The 25244-nt window shown below is 35.4% G+C and overlaps 1 protein-coding gene across 3 annotated transcripts; it reads right to left on the bottom strand.

The window, feature by feature from the left end:
- Positions 1–15435: 15435 nt before the first annotated feature.
- LOC132308965 (sec1 family domain-containing protein MIP3) lies at positions 15436–22067 on the bottom strand. Of its 3 annotated transcripts, XM_059807282.1 has the most exons (10): positions 21927–22047; positions 21406–21475; positions 21191–21210; positions 20528–20618; positions 20148–20291; positions 19722–19871; positions 18500–19009; positions 16263–17810; positions 16111–16179; positions 15436–15801 (listed from the first exon to the last, which is right to left on the bottom strand). In XM_059807282.1, exons 4-10 carry the CDS (start codon positions 20573–20575, stop codon positions 15673–15675), a joined length of 2598 nt encoding a protein of 865 aa, XP_059663265.1. In that variant the 5' UTR covers positions 20576–20618; positions 21191–21210; positions 21406–21475; positions 21927–22047; the 3' UTR covers positions 15436–15672. The 3 variants fall into 3 exon arrangements, with proteins under 3 accessions (XP_059663265.1, XP_059663264.1, XP_059663263.1); XM_059807281.1 differs by lacking the exon at positions 21191–21210; XM_059807280.1 differs by lacking the exons at positions 21191–21210; positions 21406–21475 and having other exon boundaries at positions 21927–22067.
- Positions 22068–25244: the final 3177 nt, after the last annotated feature.

Below are 25244 nucleotides of genomic sequence, written 5' to 3'. Positions count from 1 at the left end.
CCATCGGGAAAAAAAAAATTACCCTCACCTTTTCAAAAGAACGAAAATGAAGTAGGTGGTCGAGTTTGAGCCAACACGAAATAGAAAAAGGTGAATTTCAATTAATTTTGTTAATTTGATTAAATTTATTTTCAATTAATTTTTGATAGCTCAACTCATCTAATCAATTTAATTACTCGTATAATATATAACAATAATAAATAATAATAAAAACAGTGTACAATAATATAAAATAAAAAAAATTCCGTACACTAAACTTGAGATTTGGAGGATGTAAACAAATTTGTTTTAAAATATTAATTAATTGAGTAATTATTGAGATGAAATAATAAATAAATAAAATTAGTCATTTAAAAATTGTTGGATTAATTGTATCTCTTTGATTCCTGAAATGTAAGATGTTAATATGAAAGATTAAGTTTCAATTTTTTTTTAGGACAATACTTGATGGTGAGCAGGTTAACTCTACTTATCGATTATGATTATGTGTTCCAATGATAAGTGGACACATCAGCTTTAATGACAAATTTAAAAAGTAATAGAAAAAATAGAATAAAGTCAGATTGACCCGTTTCAATTGAATAACTAACAACCTATATTCAAGTTCTATTTTTTCTCTCTCTCTTTCACCCCTTCCAGTTTCTCCATTCTCCACTATTCTTCTTCCTCTCCCAAGACAAAATCAATCGATAGGCCTCGTATTGTTAATTCTCTTCCTAGTGCATCTTCAATGGGTTTGTAGATGTACCTCAATTAGATTATATAATTTATGTTATTTATAACATTTAATATGATATATAAAATATTTTTTCTCAATAAATAAACAAATCAATTAGAATTTTTTTTTTTCGAAAATTAATCAATCAAATTTTTTTTACTAACATGATTGTAGCAGAAATTTAAGAAGCTCTGTTTGCTATTACATTAGTTGCATTCTTGATCTCCAAACATACATATTCATCGTTACATAATCTATATACAAACAATTCGTACCAGAAAGCATACATAATCATGATAATAGTGATCAAATAGGATCAGAAGTTCAACTTATTAGGAAGTCGTGAGAACAAGCAAGAAAAATAACATCACAGCCCACCCTTGCCTATTGAGTGATATGAAGCCCAAGAGATTTCTATTGATTAATGATGTTCCATGAAAGCTGAGAGGAAGAAGAATAGTGAAAAGAGGACGGCGTGAATCTGGGAAAGGGGTGAAAGAGTGAGAAAAGAAATACATAGGGTTTGAAGACAGGCTACCCAATTGAAGCGGGTCGATCCGGTTTTATTCTATTTTTTTATTTTGTCATTAAATCTGACGTGTCCACCTATTATTGGAACATATAATCGATCCGTAGAATAAACCTACTCACTAGTGAGTAGGCAAGTATTGTCCATTTTTTTAATCTTAAAACAAAAGGACAAAAAAAAAAAAAAAGGTAGCCAAGTTGTTGATTCAGCTATTAAATTTGAAACATTCACAAATAAAGATTGTCTCTACACTGAGAGAGTAGCAATTTGAACTCCAATAATACACTAAAAAAGAAAACTTGTGATTTGAATATTGTTATGTTTACTTCTATTTTCAAACTAATTTCAATTATTAATAGCTTATTTGTAACTAAATTAAGATTTAAGTAACTTGGTGTGGTATCAAGTTTCAGTTAATGCGTAACAATAAAGTGGATTATCTTGAAATTGTAAAAAAAAATTAACCCCGAGTGTGCATTTGTTTGAAAGAGAAAACTATTCTTACGAATAAACAAATGTATTTTTAATGCCTCCCATATTGTTTTAATCCCTCCCATTTTCAGAGCAATCCACTCAAAAAGAGGAGAGAGAATATTCTCATCATATGAATGAAAAAGAGAACTTACACTTCCACCATCACACACAAGATATGACCAAATAAAGAGGAAATAAACGACAAAAAATGAACATTGTTATAAATATAATAATAGAACATAATAAATTGATAGAAAGAGAAGAAACACAATAAATTGAGAGAGAGAGAAGAGAACTTTCTTTATTTCTTTTATTTTTTTCGTAACTATAGAACACCAGAATGAGCTAATATTTATAGTAATACAATTTGCTTGTAAAGGAAGCTAAGAGTGCAATTTGCTATATGCATGCCTCATGATAATTGATGTGTGTTTTTATTAATCAATAATAAAATATCACTCGTAATAGAATGAATCTTTGTAGGATAGGGCTATGTTGAGCGTGTTGAATCTCAAGGACTATGGTGATTTATTGAGTCTTCAATTAATGTTATTTTAATTTAAAAAGAGATTTGATTTGTTGTATTGTGCTGCAATTCAATAACATATAAGAAAATAAACGGAATAAAAAGATTGAGATCAAGAGAAGAAATACTTAGAGATTGAATTCACCACGAATCTCATACTATAGTCATCTGTTCAACCTTGGGATTTCAATAATTATGTATTATATGGAATTAAACTCAATAACATTCTTTTAATTCAGATTTAAAGAAAGATGTTTCATTGAACTTAGCTAACTATAACCTATCTTCGGTTGGCACGAATTATCTACCAATTTACTTCTAACTAATGTTGCAGTATAACTCGTCTTCTCTAGGCATATAATATGAAAACATTCATCCATGAAAAACGTTTGAATACCATTGTATGATCTCCATTCTTATGTCCGACAGGGCTCTACCAGATATCGTCCAATCAGAGTGGGTTGAGAATAATTTATAAGCAGTTATATCTAAGACAATGTAATAACTAGTCAAAAACTATTAATTCATTAAACACCAGTTGAGTTGGCTCAATTGCTCAAAATCATGCAATCAAAATACATAATATATTAAAGTTTCAAAGTACAGAACAATCAAACTATAGTATTCGTATTTGGGCTACATCAATGGCCTAAGAGAGGAATTAGCTACTCATGACGATGCAAGATATCATCTGTATTGTTGTGGTCTTCATCGCCATGAACTGCCAAAACTCCTTTAGGATCTTCTTCTTCAAAACCCTAAAAGCCGCCGTGAGAGAGAGATACGAGACAATTGATGGATAAGAGATGGATCCCCCCTTTTCTGTGGCCTTCTCCTCTTCTTTTATAAGAGAAATTCAGTTCCAATCCCCTTTGGATTGGTTTTACGGCTTTTAGTAACAATTGGGCCCATAAGGAAATAAGGAAATATGATTTTTGGTAATTCTCGCATGTATTTACGACTTCCAGGACGTCCAAGCTCGAGCTTTAGAGTCCCAGGCTCGAGCATTTGGGTTCAGGCTCGAGCATCACCTGTCAGCAACTTTGTTTGACTTTGCAACGCGATTTTGACCTATTTAAAGTGCGAATTTGGAGATGGCTATTAGAGACAAAAACATTAGGCTTCGAGTCTTCTTTCCAAAGCCGCTGAGTTTGCTTAATTTGCAGTTCTGAGTCAAAAGTTATGGCCAAAATACTAAAGAAGGTTTAGAGTTTTTAGCCATGTTCGAGCCCGAAGTGTTGGTGCTCGATCCCAAGGTGTTGGGCTCGAGCTTTGGGGCTGTAGGCTCGAGCTTTAGGTGTTAGTGCTCGATCTTTGAGGTTAGGCACGAGGTCTAGGAGCTTGGAAATTAATTCTTCAAATTCCGACGCCTTGTGCTCGAGCTTAAGGGTCAAGGCTCGAGCACCCTATGGTCAGCCTCGAGCATCCTTTGTTCAGGCTCGAGCCTGAAGGTGCAAGGCTCGAGCCTTAGACTCTAAATTCTTCCGAACTTCACCATTTAAGCTCTCGGCTGGTTCTGGACGATCGACAACGACGCGGTAAACTTCATTATCATTCTTTTCATCATAAAAGCCCGGTTTTAACTGCTTCTTTGGGAAAACACCTAAAAACATGAAATAAATATAAATCAGTATAAAACATGATAGATATATCACTTTAGGTTTTAACATATGCGTATTTAGGGGCTCAAATATGCAATATTTAGCGTTTATCAATAATCATTACAATTCAACAAGCACGGTAATCACAAATGCAATTTGCAGTATTCATAGTCCCAATGCACATGTGTATTAATTGTGTATTAATAATTATAGAGACCACCTATATTGTAACACTCCCCCTTGGGATCCAAAATGCTACACTAAGAACATGTCTCGTTAAAACCTTGTCAGGAAAACTCATTGGGACAAAACCTGAGCGAAGGAAAAATAATACAATATTCTTGTGTGTCTGGAAAAAGTATTGCATGGTTTACAACTGCCTCATTAAAACCTTGTCAGGAAAACCCATTGGGACAAAACCTGAGCGGAAGAAAAAGAGTATAGTAAACGTCAAAGCCTTTTTAAGTTCTCCCCCTCGTTAATTCTAAAGATCTTTAAGTTGTCGCATCTCAATGTTGTGTACCAAATTCTTGAATGTTATGGTTGGCAGTGCCTTAGTGAGCAGATCTGCTGAATTTTCACATGAACGTATTTGCTGAATATCAATTTCACCATTCTTTTGGCATTCATGTGCGAAAAATAATTTTGGTGAGATGTGTTTCATCCTGTCACTTTTGATATAACCTTCTTTCATCTGTGCAATGCATGCAACATTATCTTCATATATTATTGTGGGGTTATTTGTTGTTGATGAGAGGCCACGTGTTGTTCTAATATGTTAGATTATGGATCGTAAATAAATGCATTCCCTGCTTGCCTCATGAATTGCGAGCATTTCATAATGATATGAGGAAGTGACAATCATTGTCTGTTTCATAGAGTGCCATGAGATAGTAGTGCCACCACAAGTAAACATATACCCTGTTTATGATCGAGCTTGATGTGGATTAGAGAGATACCCGGCATCTGCATATCCAATTAACTGGGATTTTGATTCTTTTGAATAAAATAATCCCATATCAATTATTCCACGAAGATATCGCAATATGTGTTTGACTCCATTCTAATGTCTACGGGTTGGTGTAGAATTATGTCTTGCTAATAAGTTGACTAAAAAAACAATGTCAGGTCATGTGCAATTTGCAAGATACATACGAGCACCAATTGCACTAAGATATGGTATTTTCAGACTAAGGAGTTCCTCATCATCTTCTGGAGGTCGAAAAAGATCTTTCTTAACATTAAGTGATCGGATAACTATTGGTGAGCTCAAGGGATGGGCTTTATCCATATAAAAATGCTTCAGAATTTTCTCTGTATATATTGACTGGTGGATGTGGATTCTTACTGATAAATGTTCAATTTGCAGTCCAAGACAAAAAGTTATCTTTCTGAGATCTTTCATTTCGAATTCTTTCTTTAAATACGTGGCAATCTTTAGGAGCTCTTCAGAGGTTCCCACCAAATTTAAATCATCAACATATACTGCAACAATATCAAAACCTGATTCTGTTTTGTTAATAAAAATGCATGGACAAAGATGACTATTCACATACCCTTTTTTATTAAGTACTCGCTGAGGCGATTGTACCACATACGCCCCGATTGCTTCAATTCATACAAGGATCATTGTAATTTTATTGAGTACATACTACGTGGTTTTGTTTCTAGCATTTTGAAACCGTCGGGAATCTTCATGTAAATATTATTATCTAGTGATCCATATAAGTATGTCGTTACCACGTCCATTAGATGCATATGCAATCTTTTTGTGACTGCCAAATGTATTATGAATCTAAAAGTTTTTGCATCCATTACTGGAGAGTATGTTTCATCATAATCAATACCAGGACTCTGTGAGAAACCTTGAACTACAAGTCGAGTTTTGTATCTCACAATTTCATTTTTCTTATTACGTTTGCATACAAATACCCATTTGTATATAATAGGCTCAACACCCTCGGGTGTTTGTACAACTGGTCAAAATACTGTTCATTTAGCTAATAAACTTAGCTCTACCTGCATTGCTTCTTTCCATTTTGGCCAATCATTTCTGCGTCGACATTCTTTCGCTGAGGCGATTGTACCACATACGCCCCGATTGTTTCAATTCATACAAGGATCGTTGTAATTTTATTGAGTACATACTACGTGGTTTTGTTTCTAGCATTTTGAAACTGTCGGGAATCTTCATGTAAATATCATTAACTAGTGATCCATATAAGTATGTCGTTACCACGTCCATTAGATGCATATGCAATCTTTCTGTAACTGTCAAATGTATTATGAATCTAAAAGTTTTTGCATCCATTACCGGAGAGTATGTTTCATCATAATCAATACCAGGACTCTGTGAGAAACCTTGAACTACAAGTCGAGCTTTGTATCTCATAATTTCATTTTTCTCATTACGTTTACGTACAAATACCCATTTGTATCTAATAGGCTCAACACCCTCGGGTGTTTGGACGACTAGTCAAAATACTGCTCGTTTGGCTAATAAACTTAGCTCTGCTTACATTGCTTCTTTCCATTTTGGCCAATCATTTCTGCGTTGACATTCTTTTGCTAAGGCGATTGTACCATATACGCCCCGATTGCTTCAATCCATACAAGGGTCGTTGTAATTTTATTGAGTACATACTACGTGGTTTTGTTTCTAGCATTTTGAAACTGTCGAGAATCTTCATGTAAATATCATTATCTGATGATCCATATAAGTATGTCGTTACCACGTCCATTAGATGTATATGCAATCTTTCTGTGACTGCCAAATGTATTATGAATTTAAAAATTCTTGCATCTATTACCGGAGAGTATATTTCATCATAATCGATACCAGGACTCTGTGAGAAACCTTGAACTACAAGGCGAGCTTTGTATCTCACAATTTTATTTTTCTCATTACGTTTACGTACAAATACCCATTTATATCTAACAGGCTCAACACCCTCGGGTGTTTGGACGACTGGTCAAAATACTGCCCGTTTAGCTAATAAACTTAGCTCTGCTTGCATTGCTTCTTTCCATTTTGGTCAATCATTTCTGCGTCGACATTCTTCGACGTTTCGAGGTTCCGGATCCTCATTTTCAATATTAAGAGCAATGGAATATGAGAATATGTTGTCCACAACAATTTCATTTTTATTCCACCCTATTTCATAATTTAGTGAGATCTCATCAATTTCAGGTACCATTGTCTTATCAAGGGCATGTGCCTCATCAAGGGCCACATTATCATTATTTACTGTCTTTGTCTCATTAAGACTTATCATTTCATTAGTTTTAGGTACCTGGGCCTCATCAAGGGCTATAATTCCAGATTTATCAATAACTTCTATTGTTCTTTTTGTAGCCTCTTCAGGAACTCCAACTTTTCTTTGTGTTTTCCTTTTGCGAGGAACAACATCTTTTGCACCAACTGGTCTTCCACGTTTTAGCTATATTCTAGATGCATTTGCTGCATTAACAGATTGTCCTAAAAGGACGTCAATTTTTGCTGGAAAATTTACAGCTGGTACATGTGATTTTATTATTTTTTTGTATTAATAAATACATCAGGTAATTGATTTGCAACATTTTGCAAATGAATAATCATCTGAACTTCTTTTTCATATTGATTTGTGCGAGGATCAAAATGAGATAATGTTGAGGCATTCCAAGTGATCTCACTATGCCTTTCAGAAATTTTCTTTTCTCCCTCTAATGGTGGGAAAACAGCCCCATCAAAATGACAGTCGGCAAATCGCGCTTTAAATACATCACCTGTCATAGGCTCAAGATATCTAATGATAAAAGGGGAATCAAAACCAATGTATATTCCAAGTCTACGTTGAGAACCCATTTTAATGTGTTATGGTGGTACAATAGGAACATACACGGCACAGCCAAAAACTCATATATGAGAGATACTTGACTGTTGTCTAAACGTAAGTTATAATGGTGAAAATTTATGGTAAGTAGTGGGTTTATGCGAACTAATGATGTAGCATGTAATATGGCATGTCCCCAAGTAGAAACAGGTAATTTTGTATGCATAAGTAAAGGTTGACCAATTAACTGAAGTCTTTTAATAAAAGATTCTGGAAAACCATTTTGAGTATGAGTGTGTGCAACAGGATGTTCAACATTAATTCCAATCAACGTGCAATAGTTATCAAAAGCTTGAGAAGAAAATTCAGCAGTATTATCAAGACGGATTGTCTTAATTGGATAATCGGGAAAGTGTGCCCGCAATTTGATAATTTGACCAAGAAGTCTAGTAAATGCAACATAATGAGTAGAAAACAAACAAACATGTGACCACCATGTTGAGGCATCAATTAAGATCAAAAAATAATGAAATGGTCCGCAAGGTGGATGAATTGGCCCACATATATCCCCGTGAATTCGTTATAAAAAGGTGGGGGATTCAACAATGACTTTTGAAGTGGATGGTCTAATAATCAACTTGCTTTGTGAGCAGACGATACATAGATGATTATTTGGTAACAGGATTTTTTGAACCTTTAGTGGGTGGCCATATGAATTTTCAATAATTTAACGCATCATTGTAGTCCCCGGGTGACCAGGTTGATCATGACAAAGCATAAAAAGTTTTGGGTCACAAGATTTTTGGTGTATCACAGCATTTGATTCAACTGTCCTAATGGTTGTATAGTATAACCCAGAAGAGAAAACATGAAGTTTTTCAAGTACATGCTTTTTAGAAGTAATGCAGAGATATTCTACATTTTCTTCATTCGTGGTTTCAATGTGATACCCATTTTGACATAAGTCTTTAAAGCTCAACAAATTTTTTCGAGATCTAATATAATACAAGGCCTTATCAATGTGTATTATTGTCTCATGTAGTAAAACAATATTGGCTTTTCCAGAGCCTTCAATCAAACTTGTGGGACCTGAAATTATACTAACACTACCCTTAGTCAATGTTAAGTGGGAAAAATATTTTTTATCTCGAAGAATTATGTGTGTTGTTCCACTGTATGCAAGGCATATATCATCATCATTAACCAATGCATTTGATAGATCCATGCCTATATATATCATGAAAAGTTCATATTTAGACTTTATGACAATAGAAACTTTAATACAAGGATAGTAAAAGAAACTTTTAATTCAAATTCAACTAAAGAAATTTCAGTACAAGCACAACAATAAGAACAAACAACAATAAAATACAGATTAATGATGGCATGATAAAAGAAAGTAGAGTTTAATTGGTGTGGACATTTCCATCACCAATCAAGTGGTCAATTTTTCCATCATCATCCTCAAAGAAATCTGACATGTCCAGATTTGTGATATTCACTGGCTTATTGAAATCAGTGAAATTCATTTCTATCTTTTTCCCCTTTTCCTTCAGTGAGGCTTGGTATAGATCAGCCAAGTGTTTAGGTGTACAACATATACTTTGCCAATGCCCTGTCATTCCACACCGATAACAAATATTTGCATCTGTCTTTGAAGTTTGGGCCATACTTTTTCCTTTTTCATTATAATTCCTTTTTTTGGGATATGGTATGAATCTCTGATTATTAGAATTTAAGGATTGATAACTTTCACGGTAATAAGAATGATTTCTTCTACGACCATATTCGTCATTATGACCATTTCGATTACTACAACCATATTCATTGCAATTTAGACCACCACTGTCGTGACCCATGTTTTTCAACCCGGTGCGTCAGTGATGACCCAAAAGTTAATCCGATAACGAATTCGAAATGCGGAAGCAAAGGATAAAACCATAGTCCTTTGAGATATAAATCATCTCTAAGGCAATGTGACATTCCATAATGTCACGGAACTTAAGGAGAATGAAAGAGAAAATTAGAGTTAAAATGGGCAAAATTCGTTAATGAAGGGCAAAATGGTTAATTCACAATTGAAAGGAGAAAATTGACTCTAAACAAGTCAAACAAGGTGAATACAACCTAATCTAATCATTTTACAACATTCCAAGAGGTTCTAAGAACTTTGGACAAAAATCCCACAAAACGCCATTTTCCCGGTTTAAGCGAAAACTGATACTACCTCACTAAAACATGAATAACTCCCACTGTGATTGGAATCTGAGAATGGCATAGGTACCATTGGAGAGATGACTCAAAATCCTTGAGTTTAGGCTCAAGAATCACCCCATTTGGGTTAGAAATGAAGGGGTTATGCCCTTTTGAAGTTGGAACTTCAGTGTTGAAACCCAAAAGAGAAGCTGTGCATGTTCAAGCTATTTAGGTCGACTGAAATAGAGTTTCGGTCGACCAAACTGGACAAAAATTTATCTGAAATCAGGATTTTAAGGAGTTTTTGGTTCGGTAGACTAAATTGAACCATCGGTCGACCGAAATAGGCCATTGGTCGACCGAAATGGTACTGAACAGTAAAAATGACTACTGATTGAAGGTTTATTGTGCATGGATGTTACTAAAAGCCATCGGTCGACCGAAATGAAGTGTCGGTCGACCGAAATACCTCGAAAACCTACTGAAAGACCTACTATGTGCCAAGTGTGTAAAGGTTCAACCCATGCTTCAAATCCCCTCATGTAATGTACCAAAAATGAAAGTTCAAAACTGATTTTCATGGAGAAGTGAGTGTGTGGACATGTCAACAAGTGTAATATGAATATGGAATGTAAAACAATGGTTCATGGCTCTTTTCATGTCAAATACAAGGATTTCATATGCTAAAACCCTAAGGTTGGTTAAAACACATTTTTAAGTGAAAGTATGATACCAAATGAATACAAGTACAAAAGCAACATGCTTGACCCTTGACCTCATTACATACATGCTTATAATATCAAAGTAAGTGCTTAAGTATCATTACACATTAAGAAAGCCATATTAGCTTTTAAAATACCATACATCCATGATATGCAAAAATATAACATCCAAAAGTAACGCATGCTAAACACTTGTATGTCAATATACAAAAATGTTCCAAATTGCTCATTAGCCTCTAAGGATAATGAGCATCCAAGAACATAGTCTCCTTACCTGAAAAACAACCCAAACCACTAGGGTGAGTAATCAAGTTACTCGTAGAAAGAAGCATATGCGTATACCCTAAAGTTTTAATATCATTGCAAGATCAATATAGACGAATACAAGAGAGCATTCCACTTAACGTCTATGTTCAAGGTATTCTAAGAGATCACCTTAAGCTAATGCAATGATTCCATCATAACACAATAACAATATCAATATACTTAACAACATTAATTCGCCAATAACCAAATCACAAGTCACAATTAAACATTGGTTGTCAACTTGGAAAAAGAATGCGAAATCAATTAGTGGAATACTTGGACATCAGATCTTGGATAAAGCCAAGACCTAAATGGTTATTTCGGGCATTAACCCGCTGGGAATATCACCCTAAGTGCGCACTATAAATGGGGAGAACTCATACCTCCCGCAGTAGAGCCAAACTCTAACCATATCACTTGTAACAACAATGTCCCAAGATAATCCAAAATAAACCAAATAAGTTCACAACTTATATATAATTTATATAATGCACGAAATCACCTTCCATGCACAAGTAGGTTGAACGCACACAATCTATGTCTTAGGGCTTCCAAGTCTAGAATGACATGATAAATGACAAGTACTCATCATGATAAATGTGCAAAACAATATCACCAACTTATCAATTTAAACCATTCTTTAATAATAAGCTTCATATACTAGATTACCACATTATAGTATTAAGTTTCTAAAATAATTACAATTACCAATAGTAATTCACTAGAAAGTAAGATTGACATCACAATAGTATAGTAATTCAAATAAAAAAGAGTTCTATACAACATTAATAATCCTACTCAAGATACATACACAATATACATGCTTAATTCATTAAATCCTAAGTCAATCTTAAGGATTTCCTATAGTATGCAATACTACAATTCTAAAAGCATGTACACAATATATATTAAACCCCAAATGATTTTAAAACACTTAAAATATAAACATACTACCACCCCTACCTTAATAGAGAATTGAATCTCTATAATCCAAGCAACTAAACTCAAAATGGAAAACATGTTTAGGGTTAATGAAGAGGAGAGCAAGAGAAAACTTTTGTGTTCCACTGTTTTAAGTCTAGGGTGAGTGGAAGGAAGCCAAAAATGAAGTTAAAGTTATTAACCAAGCTTTTCTCCAATGGTGGCTAGGTTAGGGTTGTTAGAAAGAAGTGAAAATGAAGAGGATAAAGTGAAAATGGTGAGTGGAAGATCTAGTATTACTCCATTCACTATGTGCTCTTACACTACATCTCACACACACACAATGCAAGACTAAATTATGATCATACACTTGTCACAAATCCAATCTTCCTAGGCTTAATCCTAAGCCTATACTTGTCAACCATCTAAGCCAACAAATGCTCCAATCCTAGGCCAACAAGTGAGTGAATCTCCACCCTCCAAATGTCAATAGATTATGCTTCCAAGTCACTCCACCCCAATGCCAACAAGTGACACCATGAGAATGTGACACTTGTCACATTTTTCAAAAATTGCAAAAAGGTCCTTTTTGAAAATATCTTCCAAAATAAATTGCAAAATGGTCCCCAAGACGAAAAATAATTAATTTATGTAATTATACAAAAACCCAAAAAATAAAGAATAATTATAATAAAGTATGCATCCATGCCCTTTATGAAAAAGTAAGCAACTAGAATGTATTTTCTACAAAAGTAAAAATACAAATAACATGGAAATCAAATATCATGAATACATACTAAATCGGAATCAAATCCGAGCACAACAAGTGATGTTATGCAAGGAAAAATGAAAAACGGGAAAAAGATGAAATAGGGAAAAAAAACAAAATAGGAAAAAGACGAAAAAAGAAAATCACCGAAAAATGAAAAGGAGGAAAAAAGAAACCGGGTCATTACAACCACGGTCATATTCATACCATGCCCACGTCCACATCTACGTCCATGTCCTCGTCCACGAAGCGAGGCAATGTATGTTTCAGGGATCGGTGTCAATCCAGTTGGACGGGACTAGTGGTTTCTTAATAAAAGCTCGTTATTTTGTTCAGCCATAAGTAAACATGATATTAGCTCTGAATATTTTTCAAATCTACGCTCTCGTTATTGTTGCTGTAAAAGCACATTCGAAGCGTGAAATGTGATGTATGTTTTTTTCTAATAGGAGCTCATCAGTGACAATATCACCACATAATTTTAGGGTATAACTGATTTTAAATAGAGCCACAATTTTGAAATCCTGCAACCGCAGCTCCTGCCAATCGGCTCGAGCTTTTGGGAGGATAACAGTTTTCTGATGATCGTATCTTTCTTTCAAAATTTTCCACAAATTCAGTGGATCTCTTTCAGTGAGGCATTCAGTTTTTAGTTCTTCACTAATATGGCGACGAAGAAAAATCATTGCCTTTGCCTTATCTTGTAACGATACATCATTTTTTTCTTGAATTGTGATTCTAAGACCCATAGCATCTAAATGAATCTGAGCATCCAGAATCCAAGATAAATAATTTTTGCCAGAAATGTCCAGAGCCACGAACTCCAACATTTTCAGAATAACCTTTGGAGTGAGCAATACAATATTCTTCAGTAAAACAAGCAAACTCAACAATCTATCAAAACTAATATCACAAAATAGATATATAGAGTTGAGATAGAAAGAGGAAAAAAGAGCTTTTTTTCTAAGTCTCAGATAGTTAGAGCTCGAACTAATAACGCATTATAAATATAATAATAGAACATAATAAATTGATAGAGAAAGAAGGGACACAATAAATTGAGAGAGAGAGAAGAGAATTTTATTTCTCTTATGTTTTTGGTACCCATAGAATACCAGAATGACCTGATATTTATAGCAATACAATGTGCTTGTAAAGAAAGCTAAGAGTGCAATTTGCTATATGCATACGTCATGGTAATCATTACAATTCAACAAACATGGTAATCACAAATACAATTTGCAGTATTCATAGTCCCAAAGCGCATGCGTACTGATTGTGTATTAATAATTGTGGAATCCTCTAACAAACATATATTTTTTTGAGAAATGCTTTTTTTGACGACAGATATATACCCAACAAAAAACCGACTACCACGTGGCAATAACCTATTTGCGCACAACACTTTCCTTGATCTCTTGCTCTACTCACAGCCTCTCTCCCTCTGCAAAACCTTCCAATCTCTTTGAGAATGAACAACAATCCAAGGATGAAACACAGTTTCGACGTCCCACCACCACCACAATTTTCACTTCTTGTCTAGTGAAGCCCCGCCACCACCACAATTTTCACTTCTTGTCGCCACAACCAGTGACTAAAACACCACCACCATAACTGGCAGTCACCGCATCACCACCACTACCGACGGGGGCTGCCACCCCACCACCACCACCCTAACCCCCACAACTACCACTACCACCAGCATGGTGGTAGAATGATGAAGTGATGACCATGGAAGATTCAACGAGGCCGGCGGCGAGCAAGGTTGTGCTCGGAGAACGTCGACAATAAAGGACAGCTACGAGATGGTCGTGACGACGACAGGGTTGACTGGTGATCGGCGACAAGGACTGATGATGGCAGAGAACAGAACGCCGGCAAAATGATCGGAAGTTGCAGGTTGTCGATACAATCTGATATAGAGAGGGTTTGGTGCGTACAGACGCGTGGTGCACGATTCCGGCGATGGGCAAGGAAGGAAGAAAACACTGCGAGCAAGGATCAGCGTTGAGTACAGGATGGCCGTGACTGACTGCAACCTATGAGCTCTGTGAGGATGGCGTCGAAGGGTGATTGGTATCACCGGGACGGGTCTGTGATATCATCGGATCCGTAATCGGATTCCGACCAGAGACCGAACTTGCTACGAATCCGTGGCCGATGTCTCAACTCCGTCAATCTCTTTGCTCCTGACGAATCTCCATCACCGATTGCTTTGCTTGATGGTGATTCCATGGTGCTGATGCCGACCATAGGAAAGAGAGAGGAGAGAGATGACAAAGGAGTGAGAGAACTAAAGAAAAGTGGAAAAGAACGGTGCCGCAATTCTGCAGCTGACACGTGTTGTCAGTTTGTTCGGGGAAAAGCAAGTCGGGTAGAATAGCATTGCTCTATTTTTTTTCATTGGTAAAAAATATACTTACACAATATGAGGACTTAAACAATTGACCTTCTATTTAAAAAGGCGAGAAAGTATGACTAGACAACAAGGCCCTTAATGATACAATAAGATTTATGAGAGAGATATCCGGCTAATGAATGTCGCCGATAATCATTTATACTCCGTATTTTAAAAAATAATTCCACACAAGTTGCATTCTTATTCATATTAAACCCTACCACCTGGCAGCAGGCAGCATCTAAAAGAAACTTGAAAATGGTAGCACTTAATCAAATTAAGTAAACAAATCATTTGAAGTTGAAATCACTCCCAGAAGCAAACTAGCAGTACTAGATGGAAATTTTAGGCGAGCCAGCATCTCACTAAAATAAGTTTGAAGACGAGAAACTGACATATCATGCACCATACTGGGCACATGGCAACATATAGAGCACATGACATTAGAAAATAACACAGTAAGTTTAACATAATTCAATTTCCATTTTTGTATGAGATAGGCTAGACCACCCATGAGATACATCTATCAAAGAGACTTTCCTTTTCGTCCTTCAAGAGGGCCTCTAAATGACAACAAACTAACTCTGATCAAAACAAGTTTAGAACTTAAGACATATATTGCAAGAAATTTGGCTTTTCCAAATTGTATTTTTTTCTCTTCAGTGATTTCCATTAAAAAATAAAATAAAATTTGGCTGACCTAAATAAAACTAGAGTTCCCCAAGAGTAAATCAAACATGTCGTTAGGACTCAGAAGAGTTGTTCCACCAAGAATCAATTCTATATCAGGTCTCCCACTTTCAGATAATGCCTCCTGAGCTTCACGTACCTGGGAATACAGTAACAGGGCAAGGTCTCATTATGTTTCAGACAAAAGAGAGAATTTATTCTACTTTAATAGGAGGTTAAAAGAGGGTTATTTTAATTTTTACTTTGTAAAAGAAAAAAATTCCTGCTACACGATGCACCATCAAGCCAAATGTAATGTTATAACATTTCATGGGAAAGTCAAATAGAAGAAAGATGCGAGTGTGCATGTGTGGATTGAAAAACAGATATTTGAAATCAAAAAGCAGATTCTAAGAGAGAGTATATAGTCACTAAACAATAGTGAAACAAGAGTTGAAGAAAATCTAACCTCAACGCTGTTGATGCCACCAACAACAAAGACCAGAATAACATCATAATCGGCAAGACTTGGTTTTGCCTGTAGAGTTTTGAGGGAAAAAAATCAGGACATTATTGGTATAAAAGGAAATTTAGACATTAGAAGCAAGGGACCAGAACTACCTGTCCTAGGCCAAATCTCCCAAACCCGCTTTTAAAAATTCGACCCACAGTAGAGGAATGGTACTCCAAACCAGGTACATCATACTTCCGCAAAATTTTTGTCAGAAGTTTGTAAAGCAATCCTTTACTTGGGTACGAATCACTATTAAAGTTACTTTCGACCACCAATGTTCCTTCTCTCAGCGGTATATTCCTCTTCTTTAAATTGGACAACTTGTGAAGAAATTTGAAAAGGTTATCCACCCTATCACGCAACTCCAGCTTCAGCTGCATATTGTCATACACTTGCTGTTTATCAGTATGTTTATCAACATCTTCATCACCCCAATTACCCCACTGATCATCGTCAAAATCATTGGTTTCTAATTGATTCAAAGGCTCTTCCTTCGCTTCCTCTGATTTCATCTTGCTTAAGTTGGCTTCTAGCTCTTCTGCTAGACCATGGAGAAACTTCATTTTTGCAGCTGCTGGATTTTCAAGAATTGCATCCACAATAGCTTCTTTCAAGAAATGCTCCTCTTGCCAAGAAAAAGGCCCCCCAGACCCAGATGTCGGAAAATTCTCACCCGCCAATATATACCCAGTAACAGTAAGGAGTAAAGCATCTTGAAAAGAAAGTAGCACCTCTGAGGCTTCCATTTTTACATTACTATGTGCTTGTGATCCTATCAAAGAACTTTTGTTTACAACATCACTGATTTGAGCAGCAAGGCTTTGGCTAGTGTCTTCAGCGCTTACATTCAATATTTTCTCAGCACTGATAAATGCATCCCATCTGGCAGAATGTAATTCGTCCAGGGCATGACATGTAGCTGCTGCAAGCTGAATAATTCCTTTATTTTTCAGTAAAGTTGACTGGCTTTTAGCCAGCGCTTTAATCATAGTTTGCAACTCTGATTTTGTAACAAAACCAGGACGCATTTTCACATTCACGTTTATATTTTCCCGACGCAAAGTTTCTTGGAGCCACTTCTTTACCAGTATAGCACCATCTTTTGTTCTTCGATCTAGTATGGCTTCCAGGTATGGTGTTCCATGAAAATGTTCAGCAGAGATAAAGGATCCACTAAATATCTCACTCTCAGAATGAAGTGATTTTTCACCCTGAAGTTTGGTACTTAGATTAGTCAACTCCAAACGTTTAGATGAGTCGTGATAATTCCACCCATGTAGAAAAGCTTCAATGCTTTCTAGGAGCCCAAAATTCTCTGCAGGAGAATGTTCTTCATGGAGAAGTTCTGCAAGTGGTATTTTGACATCAAGAGGAGTACGTTGTAGGCCAGCAGGGCCATGTTTAATTTCAGTTTGTGAACCTTTCATGTGGGTAGAGGATGTTCGTTCCCTACGGGGAAGAGATGAAAACATACGGTCCACAAGCGAGTCTCCATGGAAGCATGGAGTAAGAAGATCAAGCGTACGGTCAATAAGTAAGAGCCCTGCTGATCGTTTACGACGACCTACGTCATAAAGACTTGACATGTCTGTCAAAAGCTTCCCAACACTTTTTGATATATCACCAAGGGAAAATATTTCCATTTTCAGATCCATCTACATGTTTTTGAAAAAAAGAAGATCAATATCATGATATGGGGTTGACAAAAGTAATCAGCATAAACAGATAAAATATCACACTAATAAAGGAAAAACAAGGAGGATATATAAGGGCACCTCTTCCTTACGAACGATATAATTCCACATATCCAATGTTTTCAAAAGGTCATTCATCAGTTATTTGTTTGATACTCATTACGGTGCTCCTGATATTGGAGAAACAATAATAATACAGTTTCATTAAGAGCATAATGGCACACCCTCACCCGTCCTTAATATTGAAACGTGTTTCAATTCCCAACAGGATTAGGCAATATTACGGGGGATGATTCACGGATATTTTTCTCATTTGATGCATTTCATACCTCAAAGTAGAGAATACCAACACATGATTTTGGTCAATTCAACTTCCACAGTATTCAGTCCATAGCAATTTTATTGCAAGGGTATATTGCATAGAAATATACCACTTCAGAGAACAAAAATGAATGTAAAAGAAAAAAGATTATGAATAGAAAATGCCAAAGTTGTAGCACAGCGGTTAATTGCTGGCATTACACCAAAAAAGAGCATTGAAGCTGGAGGTTTGGTTCTTACCATTGGTTAAAAAGGAAACAAATAGAAAAGATCTGGAACATGGCACTGAGAGAACATGCTCAGGTTCAACCATGAATAACACCAATTACCTTCGCAGCCAGATGATACAGAAACTGTGCTGTGAGAATCGCCCCAGGAACAATGTCATCACCATCTGAAGGCAATCCAGTACTTAACGGAGGCAACCCAGGGCTAAGGGAATCCTCTTGTAGAGCTGATAAGTATGCCCCAGCAACTGATCCCTCTGAAGGTAATACAAACACTTTTGGTGAAAAGGGACACAAAATCAAAGGGAAGTGATGGACAGAAACAACCAATTTTTGTCCTATATCTTCTGCATGGCTTACGGTATCATCTTCGTAAGAATCTACTGCACTTGAATTAGCTTTAAAACGAGACATGTCTTCTTCACTAGAAGTGAGTCGTGACCATCCTTCACCTTCCAGGGTCAAATTTTCCTCAAAGTGGCTTTCTCCGGACTGTCTAGATCTCATATCACCTCTCTTCAAGAGCTCCTCATAATCTTGGACAAGCAAGGATTCATATTCATGAAAAGCATCTGGTCCTAAAGGCGAATCAGGATATGCTGAGTGAGCTGCCTGTAATTGTATGATAATTGGTAAGATTTTGAAGAAGATACACAATCAACAAAAATGAGAGTAGATAAATCACAAAATATTTAGGTAACCTTTCACACTGTTACAATTATTAACATATTCTAAGCTTATGCGGCTTATGCCCCCTGCTTTCAAACTCGGATCCGCATTCTCAGAGTTGGCAGCCAGTTTTGTTTTCATTGCACCCAATACATATTTGCTAATTATAATAGTGGCAGATAATCTAGAGCCGAAACACTTTCTCCAAGGGAGATCACCAGGCTTTCAGCATTCATTCCTTCTCAAGAATTCAATACCAATTAAAACAAAGATCTCGATTTATGGATCAAGTGAAAAAAATACAAATCAGCTATTTTTTTCTGGACAACACACTAAAAATTCATTTCCAAAGGGAGATCAACAGAGTTTAGCAACCCAACTAATATATAAGATGCTTAGCTTGGAAAGGATAACTAAGGAGAACATATTTGTCAAATAAATTCATGGACTGAAGAAAATATTAAATAAAAAAAATTGGAGGACTTAAAATCAGAAATCTCTTCATAAAAATGCCAGATTGAAAAATAAAATAAAAAACCTATAAAAAGAATGTGGACGAATATGTAATGAACACATAAAGAATGAATTGCTAAAAAACAAAAAAAGGGGGATTAATGAACTCAGACAACCAAAATCAATAATGCCAAAGAAGTACCTCAGAGATAGACGTAAATATAATGCAACGGAAAACACTTTGATGCGTACTCAGGCAACGTAATATATACCGGTGGGCATCACTTAGAAAACATGATGTAATGACCACAATCTTCCTAGCTGGATCAAATTTTGAATTCCAATCAATGACCTGGAGAAAGAGATCATAAAGAAAGTTACAAGCAAATCAAGGCACGCTTGAGACTACATTATCAATACATAACGAAAATCATAAAAACATTCTAAGCACAAAATGATATATTATGAATGTCGTCTGAATGCTACCACTTCTGATTCTAGCTTTACTATAGCAAACAGCTTAAACTTTAAAAACCAAATGAAATTTTAGGAGCTGGGTTAAGGTTGGGGAAAGAAGAGGGAACCTTAATTTATTAACAAGATAACAACACAATCAAACTGTTCTCACCGTATCAAAAGAAGACATGTTTTCCAAGCTGCAAACAGCACGTACTCCAAGTTCAAGTAACAAAGGGAACGCCCCAATTAATTGGAAACTTTCGGTACATCCAGCATCTAGGTATATAATGGAACCTTCAACATGCTCTGATATCTGAACAACACAAAGTGAAATTTTAAGAAGAGTTATAACAAAATGCATGAAGATAATTCCAAGCCACTATCACCACATAAAGCTCTGAGCAGCATATTCCAAATTCAAATTTTAAATAAGAACAGAATCATCGGCAACAAAGAATTGAAGGAAGCATATAAGCAAACAGATACAATGGAAATCCAGTATATTTCCCCTTAAGAAAAAGAAAAAAAAAAAAAAAAAAAAAGGCTTACTTGTCTGACAGAATCAAGGCAACATTTGATCACATCAACCAAAGCCATTTTTGTAGTTGCCAATCTTCAGTGCATGAAGCAAGTAAGAAATCTGCAAAAGATTCAAACATGTCTAAGGGCCGGCCCTGAGATTTCAAATATTTTGAGAGGCCCTAGGCGAACTTTCAAATGTGAGGCCCTTAAGTTTCACACGCACAAAAAAAATTATAAGAGTGCGGAATTTTCACACGATTTTTTCAAATTCTATAGCTAATATAATTGTGCGCTTGTGTATTATGCATAAGACAACTAATTAATAACTATAAATTTATCACCACCAACAAATAATTGTGCACCTGGGCAGTTTGCATAAGACAACTAACTTATAACTATAAACCTATCGCCACCAATAAATAATTGTGCGCCTATGCAGTGTGCACAAGAGAGGTAACTGTGCGAAATTTTCACAGGTACAAAAAATTTATAAGAATGCGGAATTTTCATTAATATGAGATGATAAGAACATAAAATATACACACAAAAGAACACCCGGTCTTGGTGCTTTAAAAGGAGTATGATCCAGTTTACATCAAAAAAATTAAAAGGAAATATTCAACACAACTAGTCACAAAAATCAAAATTCAACTTTATATCAAAGTAAATGTTCAAGGCAAATAAACTCACGAGATCCTCAGGAGAGTGTCCTGTTAGCATGTGAAAGAAGATCACAATTAACATAAAACGGATGGAGAATCAAACGGAAACAATAATAACTAAGCATTGCCGATCGTACAATAAATATAATACTAAAAAAATCTAAAATCAAGCAGTTTGGTCGAATGATCTCCTGGCTGGAGTTTTCAATGGAGCTTTGTGTGTGTTTTTTGGGAACCAATTACCCCTTTCTTGATTTCAGGATGAGGAATCAACTTTAGTAGCAGTGATTGATTGATCATTGCTACAGAAGACCTGTGCAAATTAATAGAAAAAACCATTAACAATTGTTTTGTTAAAGCTTGCTCTTGATTTCCATGTGTTTGTACATTCTGATGGCAAGTGCTTTGACAGCATTATTAACTCAAATTCTAGCTGAGCCAACTTCAAATAACATCAATAATGGTGGCATGTATCTTCATATAAAAATAAAATAATTTTTTTTTAATTAAAAAAAACCCTTAATTTGGCACTTTTAAGTATGAGCATAATTTAGAGATCGAAAAAGTTAATTATTACCTCAGGTCCTCAACCCACTAGAAGGGATCCTTAATTTTCGTAGAATTGAATGTGAAAATGCAAAAAAATAATGAGGAAAAGGGGTATGGTTGCTGCTATTATGAGACTGGAGTGGACCTAGGGAGAGGAAAACAAAAAGATCGATTCATGCAAAAGGAGAGAGAAGAGAGAGAGAGGATGAACATACCCTGTCACGGTGACCTGAGCCTGAGGCGATAGCGGAGGCTGCGTCGTGCGGAGTGTCGAAGCAGATTCTCTCTCTCTTTTTTTTTTTTTTCTGTTTTTTTTTGCTCCCTCTAAAATTTGAGACTTGCCCTCACGCTAACTCCCCCCCCCCCCCCCCCCTCTCTCTCTGTTTTTTTTTTTTTTTTTTTTTTTTTGGTTTTTGTCCCGTCCATTCCTTATGGGCCTCAAAATTTGAGGCCCAAGGGCCAGCGACGACCCTGACATGTCTTAAAAGCAACAAGTGAAAGTTGAAATGACATTAAATAGTTTGGTACCGCCAAATGCACCCACAAGCTCATATTTCAGATGGAGAACAATTCATACACCATAATTCTTAATTGAGCATAAGAACGCCAAGTTAATGCAAAAGCCGAACAAAAGTTAAACAAACGTTGATGAAACCTAGTTTCTCCAGGTCTTCAAAACTATGATTGGCTAAATATCATCCTCTTTTACTTGTCTATCAATGAAGCAGTGTTGCATATTGGAGGTAGCTTTAATTGTAAATGGATCCGTAAAAGCATCTGGAGTCATTGTCTAAAATTCACAGTTAAATAACAAGTTAAATGCTGCTTATTAGGCTTTTTTTTGACCATTAATTATTGAAATATATATATATATTAAATGTCAGGAGATCAGTTCAATAGAAATATGCATAATTTACAAGACAGCGTCATGCTTAGATAAAAAAGAGAAATATAAATTACAAAAAAATTGAATATCATGGTCTATACGTTTTGGCATTCCCAACCAATAATGAATAAACTAACCAAAAATATATATGAAACGGTCGAATGAGGCACAATCAAGTTCAAGTTCAGATTTCGCTGTTTTTTGGGTTCCAATTGTAAAAGAGAAAATTTGATAATACACAAAACTTCAACATTTGATTTTCTTTAATTTTCTCAACAACCAAATCGAACACCACCAAAACCTATATTGTTCTACGAAATAGAAAAAGAGCAGTGATAGAGAAACCGAACGTTTTTACCGAAATAAATATTGAAACCAAACGTTGTTACCGAAATAAATATCGAATCTTATGTGGCTTTGTCTACGTCAAATAATTTCATTAACTAACTCCTTATCATCGATCTTTTCTTTTCTAGTTTTTCCATTTTCTCTCTCTTCCTCTTCGTTCTTTCACCAACTCTTCTTATACATCTCCTCTCTTGAGATACACATATCGGAAGTATTCTAGAGACAAGATCTAAAATTATTTATCCTCAGCTCCTTTTTCAAGATTACCTACTTTTCTCTATTCATAAAGCTTCTAAAAATAAATCTTTCCAATTCCAGATGAAAATTATGCTGAATTTTTTTTTTTTGGTAAGTAAATATCCACACAAGAATTGCCATTAATCCAGAGAAGAGAAACGGATGAATCTTCTCAAAGTTTCTATTGTAGCTTTTATTTTATTTTTCTTTTTCTTTTTTTGTTTTGTTTTGGTTTTGTGATTCTGTATTTGCAAAACATGAAGAAATTTAAATTTTTTTATTTTGTCTTCAATTTTAGGAAATCAAAAGAGAGACAAAACCAAAATCAAAGATAAGATTGAATAGAAAATAAAAATCGAGAATTAAAGAAAGAGAGGAGAGAGAAGGGAAGGGGTAGGAGTTATCTTTTTAGAAAATAATCTGACGTGGCTGAACCACGTTAAATTCGACCTTTTTATTCGGTTGTTTGGTTAGGTTCTCTTATCATTTTCCATAGAAAAAATAATTATAGATTAAAAATACAAAAAACGGAACCAATGGTTTTGTATGATACTACCTCAATTTGACTGTTGGAGGAAGAGGCCGAATTCAAAAGACGCCGGAAGTTTCAAAACGATGGATTGTGGTTGTCGGAAATCTTAAGATCAGAAAAATTCTGACCCGCACTGCTTGCTCCGTTGCGAAGAGCTACTAGTAGTATGTGTCATAAGACCAACAGAAGACGGGTAAAGCCCAATAACAGTAAACCATCATAGGCCAAGTCCCATCCACACACACACACACACATATATAAGCCCAATTACAACTGCACATCACTTCTGCCACAGCAACATTGCTTTTACTCCGTGGCACAATACTTTAAAGGACCTCTTTAGAAATCCCTTTTTGTTTCGTGTTCATTTGTTGCCTCTAGTGACTAGTGCACTGTAATAAGGTAATTAAAACATCAAAGCTTCTTTATTACGGAGTAATTTTTATTGGGATTTAAACTGTTCTGCGTATGTTGTCGAATGTCGACAGAAAAAAAAAAAGAAGAAGCTCCCAAACACGTTGTTTATGAATCAAATGAAAATAGAAGCATAAAATGGAACTGTTCCGGGCCTAAATTTACTATACTTTTAGAATATTATTTTCTTTTCTCCTATGTTGCATTCTCAAAACCCTCTGTTTTCTAAGAAAGTATACAATCGTCCATTCGGGCTATTGAAGGAGAGCATAACAAGGAATACTGTGTATACTTGTACTATGGAGTAGTAGTTTTACTGGGAAGACTTCCAAAAATCAACTCCAACCTAGCCAAGACATTCAATCAAGATGCGTAACTTGTTATCCCGAATGAATCTGGCGTTTCTGATTACATCTTTGTCCCTTCTGTTAGGACCTTTTTTTTTCCTCTACAACTTTGGTATTTCTTTAGTTTGTTAATTTGTTTTGAACCTTATTGTACAGAGTAATAGCTATTATACATATCACAGAAATAGTCTCGAGATGTGTATCGCAAACTCAGAAAATGATATATTGAGAGTAGTTATACAAATACATCATGCACATAATAATTAAATGTGACAGACAGTTTTGTTTGCTAAATCATATATACTGTAATTAATTGAACAGACTCAACATACATTTTGTTGATATTTGTTATTTTTGTTGGATGAAGTTGGTATTTGTTATATTTGTCATAGCTCCATTCCAATAATGGTGGACTTGAACTTTCAAGAAAATTTAGTGTAACATGTTAGAGTCATTTAAATGTCGGTATTATACATATGTCCACAACTATTCAAATTGCTGTGACAAAGCACCTGTTGCCAACTTAATGAAGACAACGACACACTTTGTCTGGTGGCATGCCATGATTTTTTTACAAAGAAACCATTTTTCACGTTTCCGCTTCTAGTTCATATCCATCATAATCAACTACTACGTACAGCTACCTCCTAGCTATTCTTTACCAAGCAAACACTATCCTCTTTAGCAGAATCTTAGCTACATCCAATCTTTCTTGTCCACTTCCACCCAGAAAAGAGGATATGAAGAAACCAAAACCAAAAAAAAAAAA

Source organism: Cornus florida, unplaced genomic scaffold (assembly GCF_030987335.1).
Source record: "Cornus florida cultivar Cherokee Brave unplaced genomic scaffold, ASM3098733v1 CherokeeBrave_3.0.0_Hap2_Chr05, whole genome shotgun sequence".
Lineage (NCBI taxonomy): Eukaryota > Viridiplantae > Streptophyta > Magnoliopsida > Cornales > Cornaceae > Cornus > Cornus florida.
Note: the sequence above shows the minus strand (reverse complement) of the source record. Positions and strands in the feature narration are given on the sequence as shown.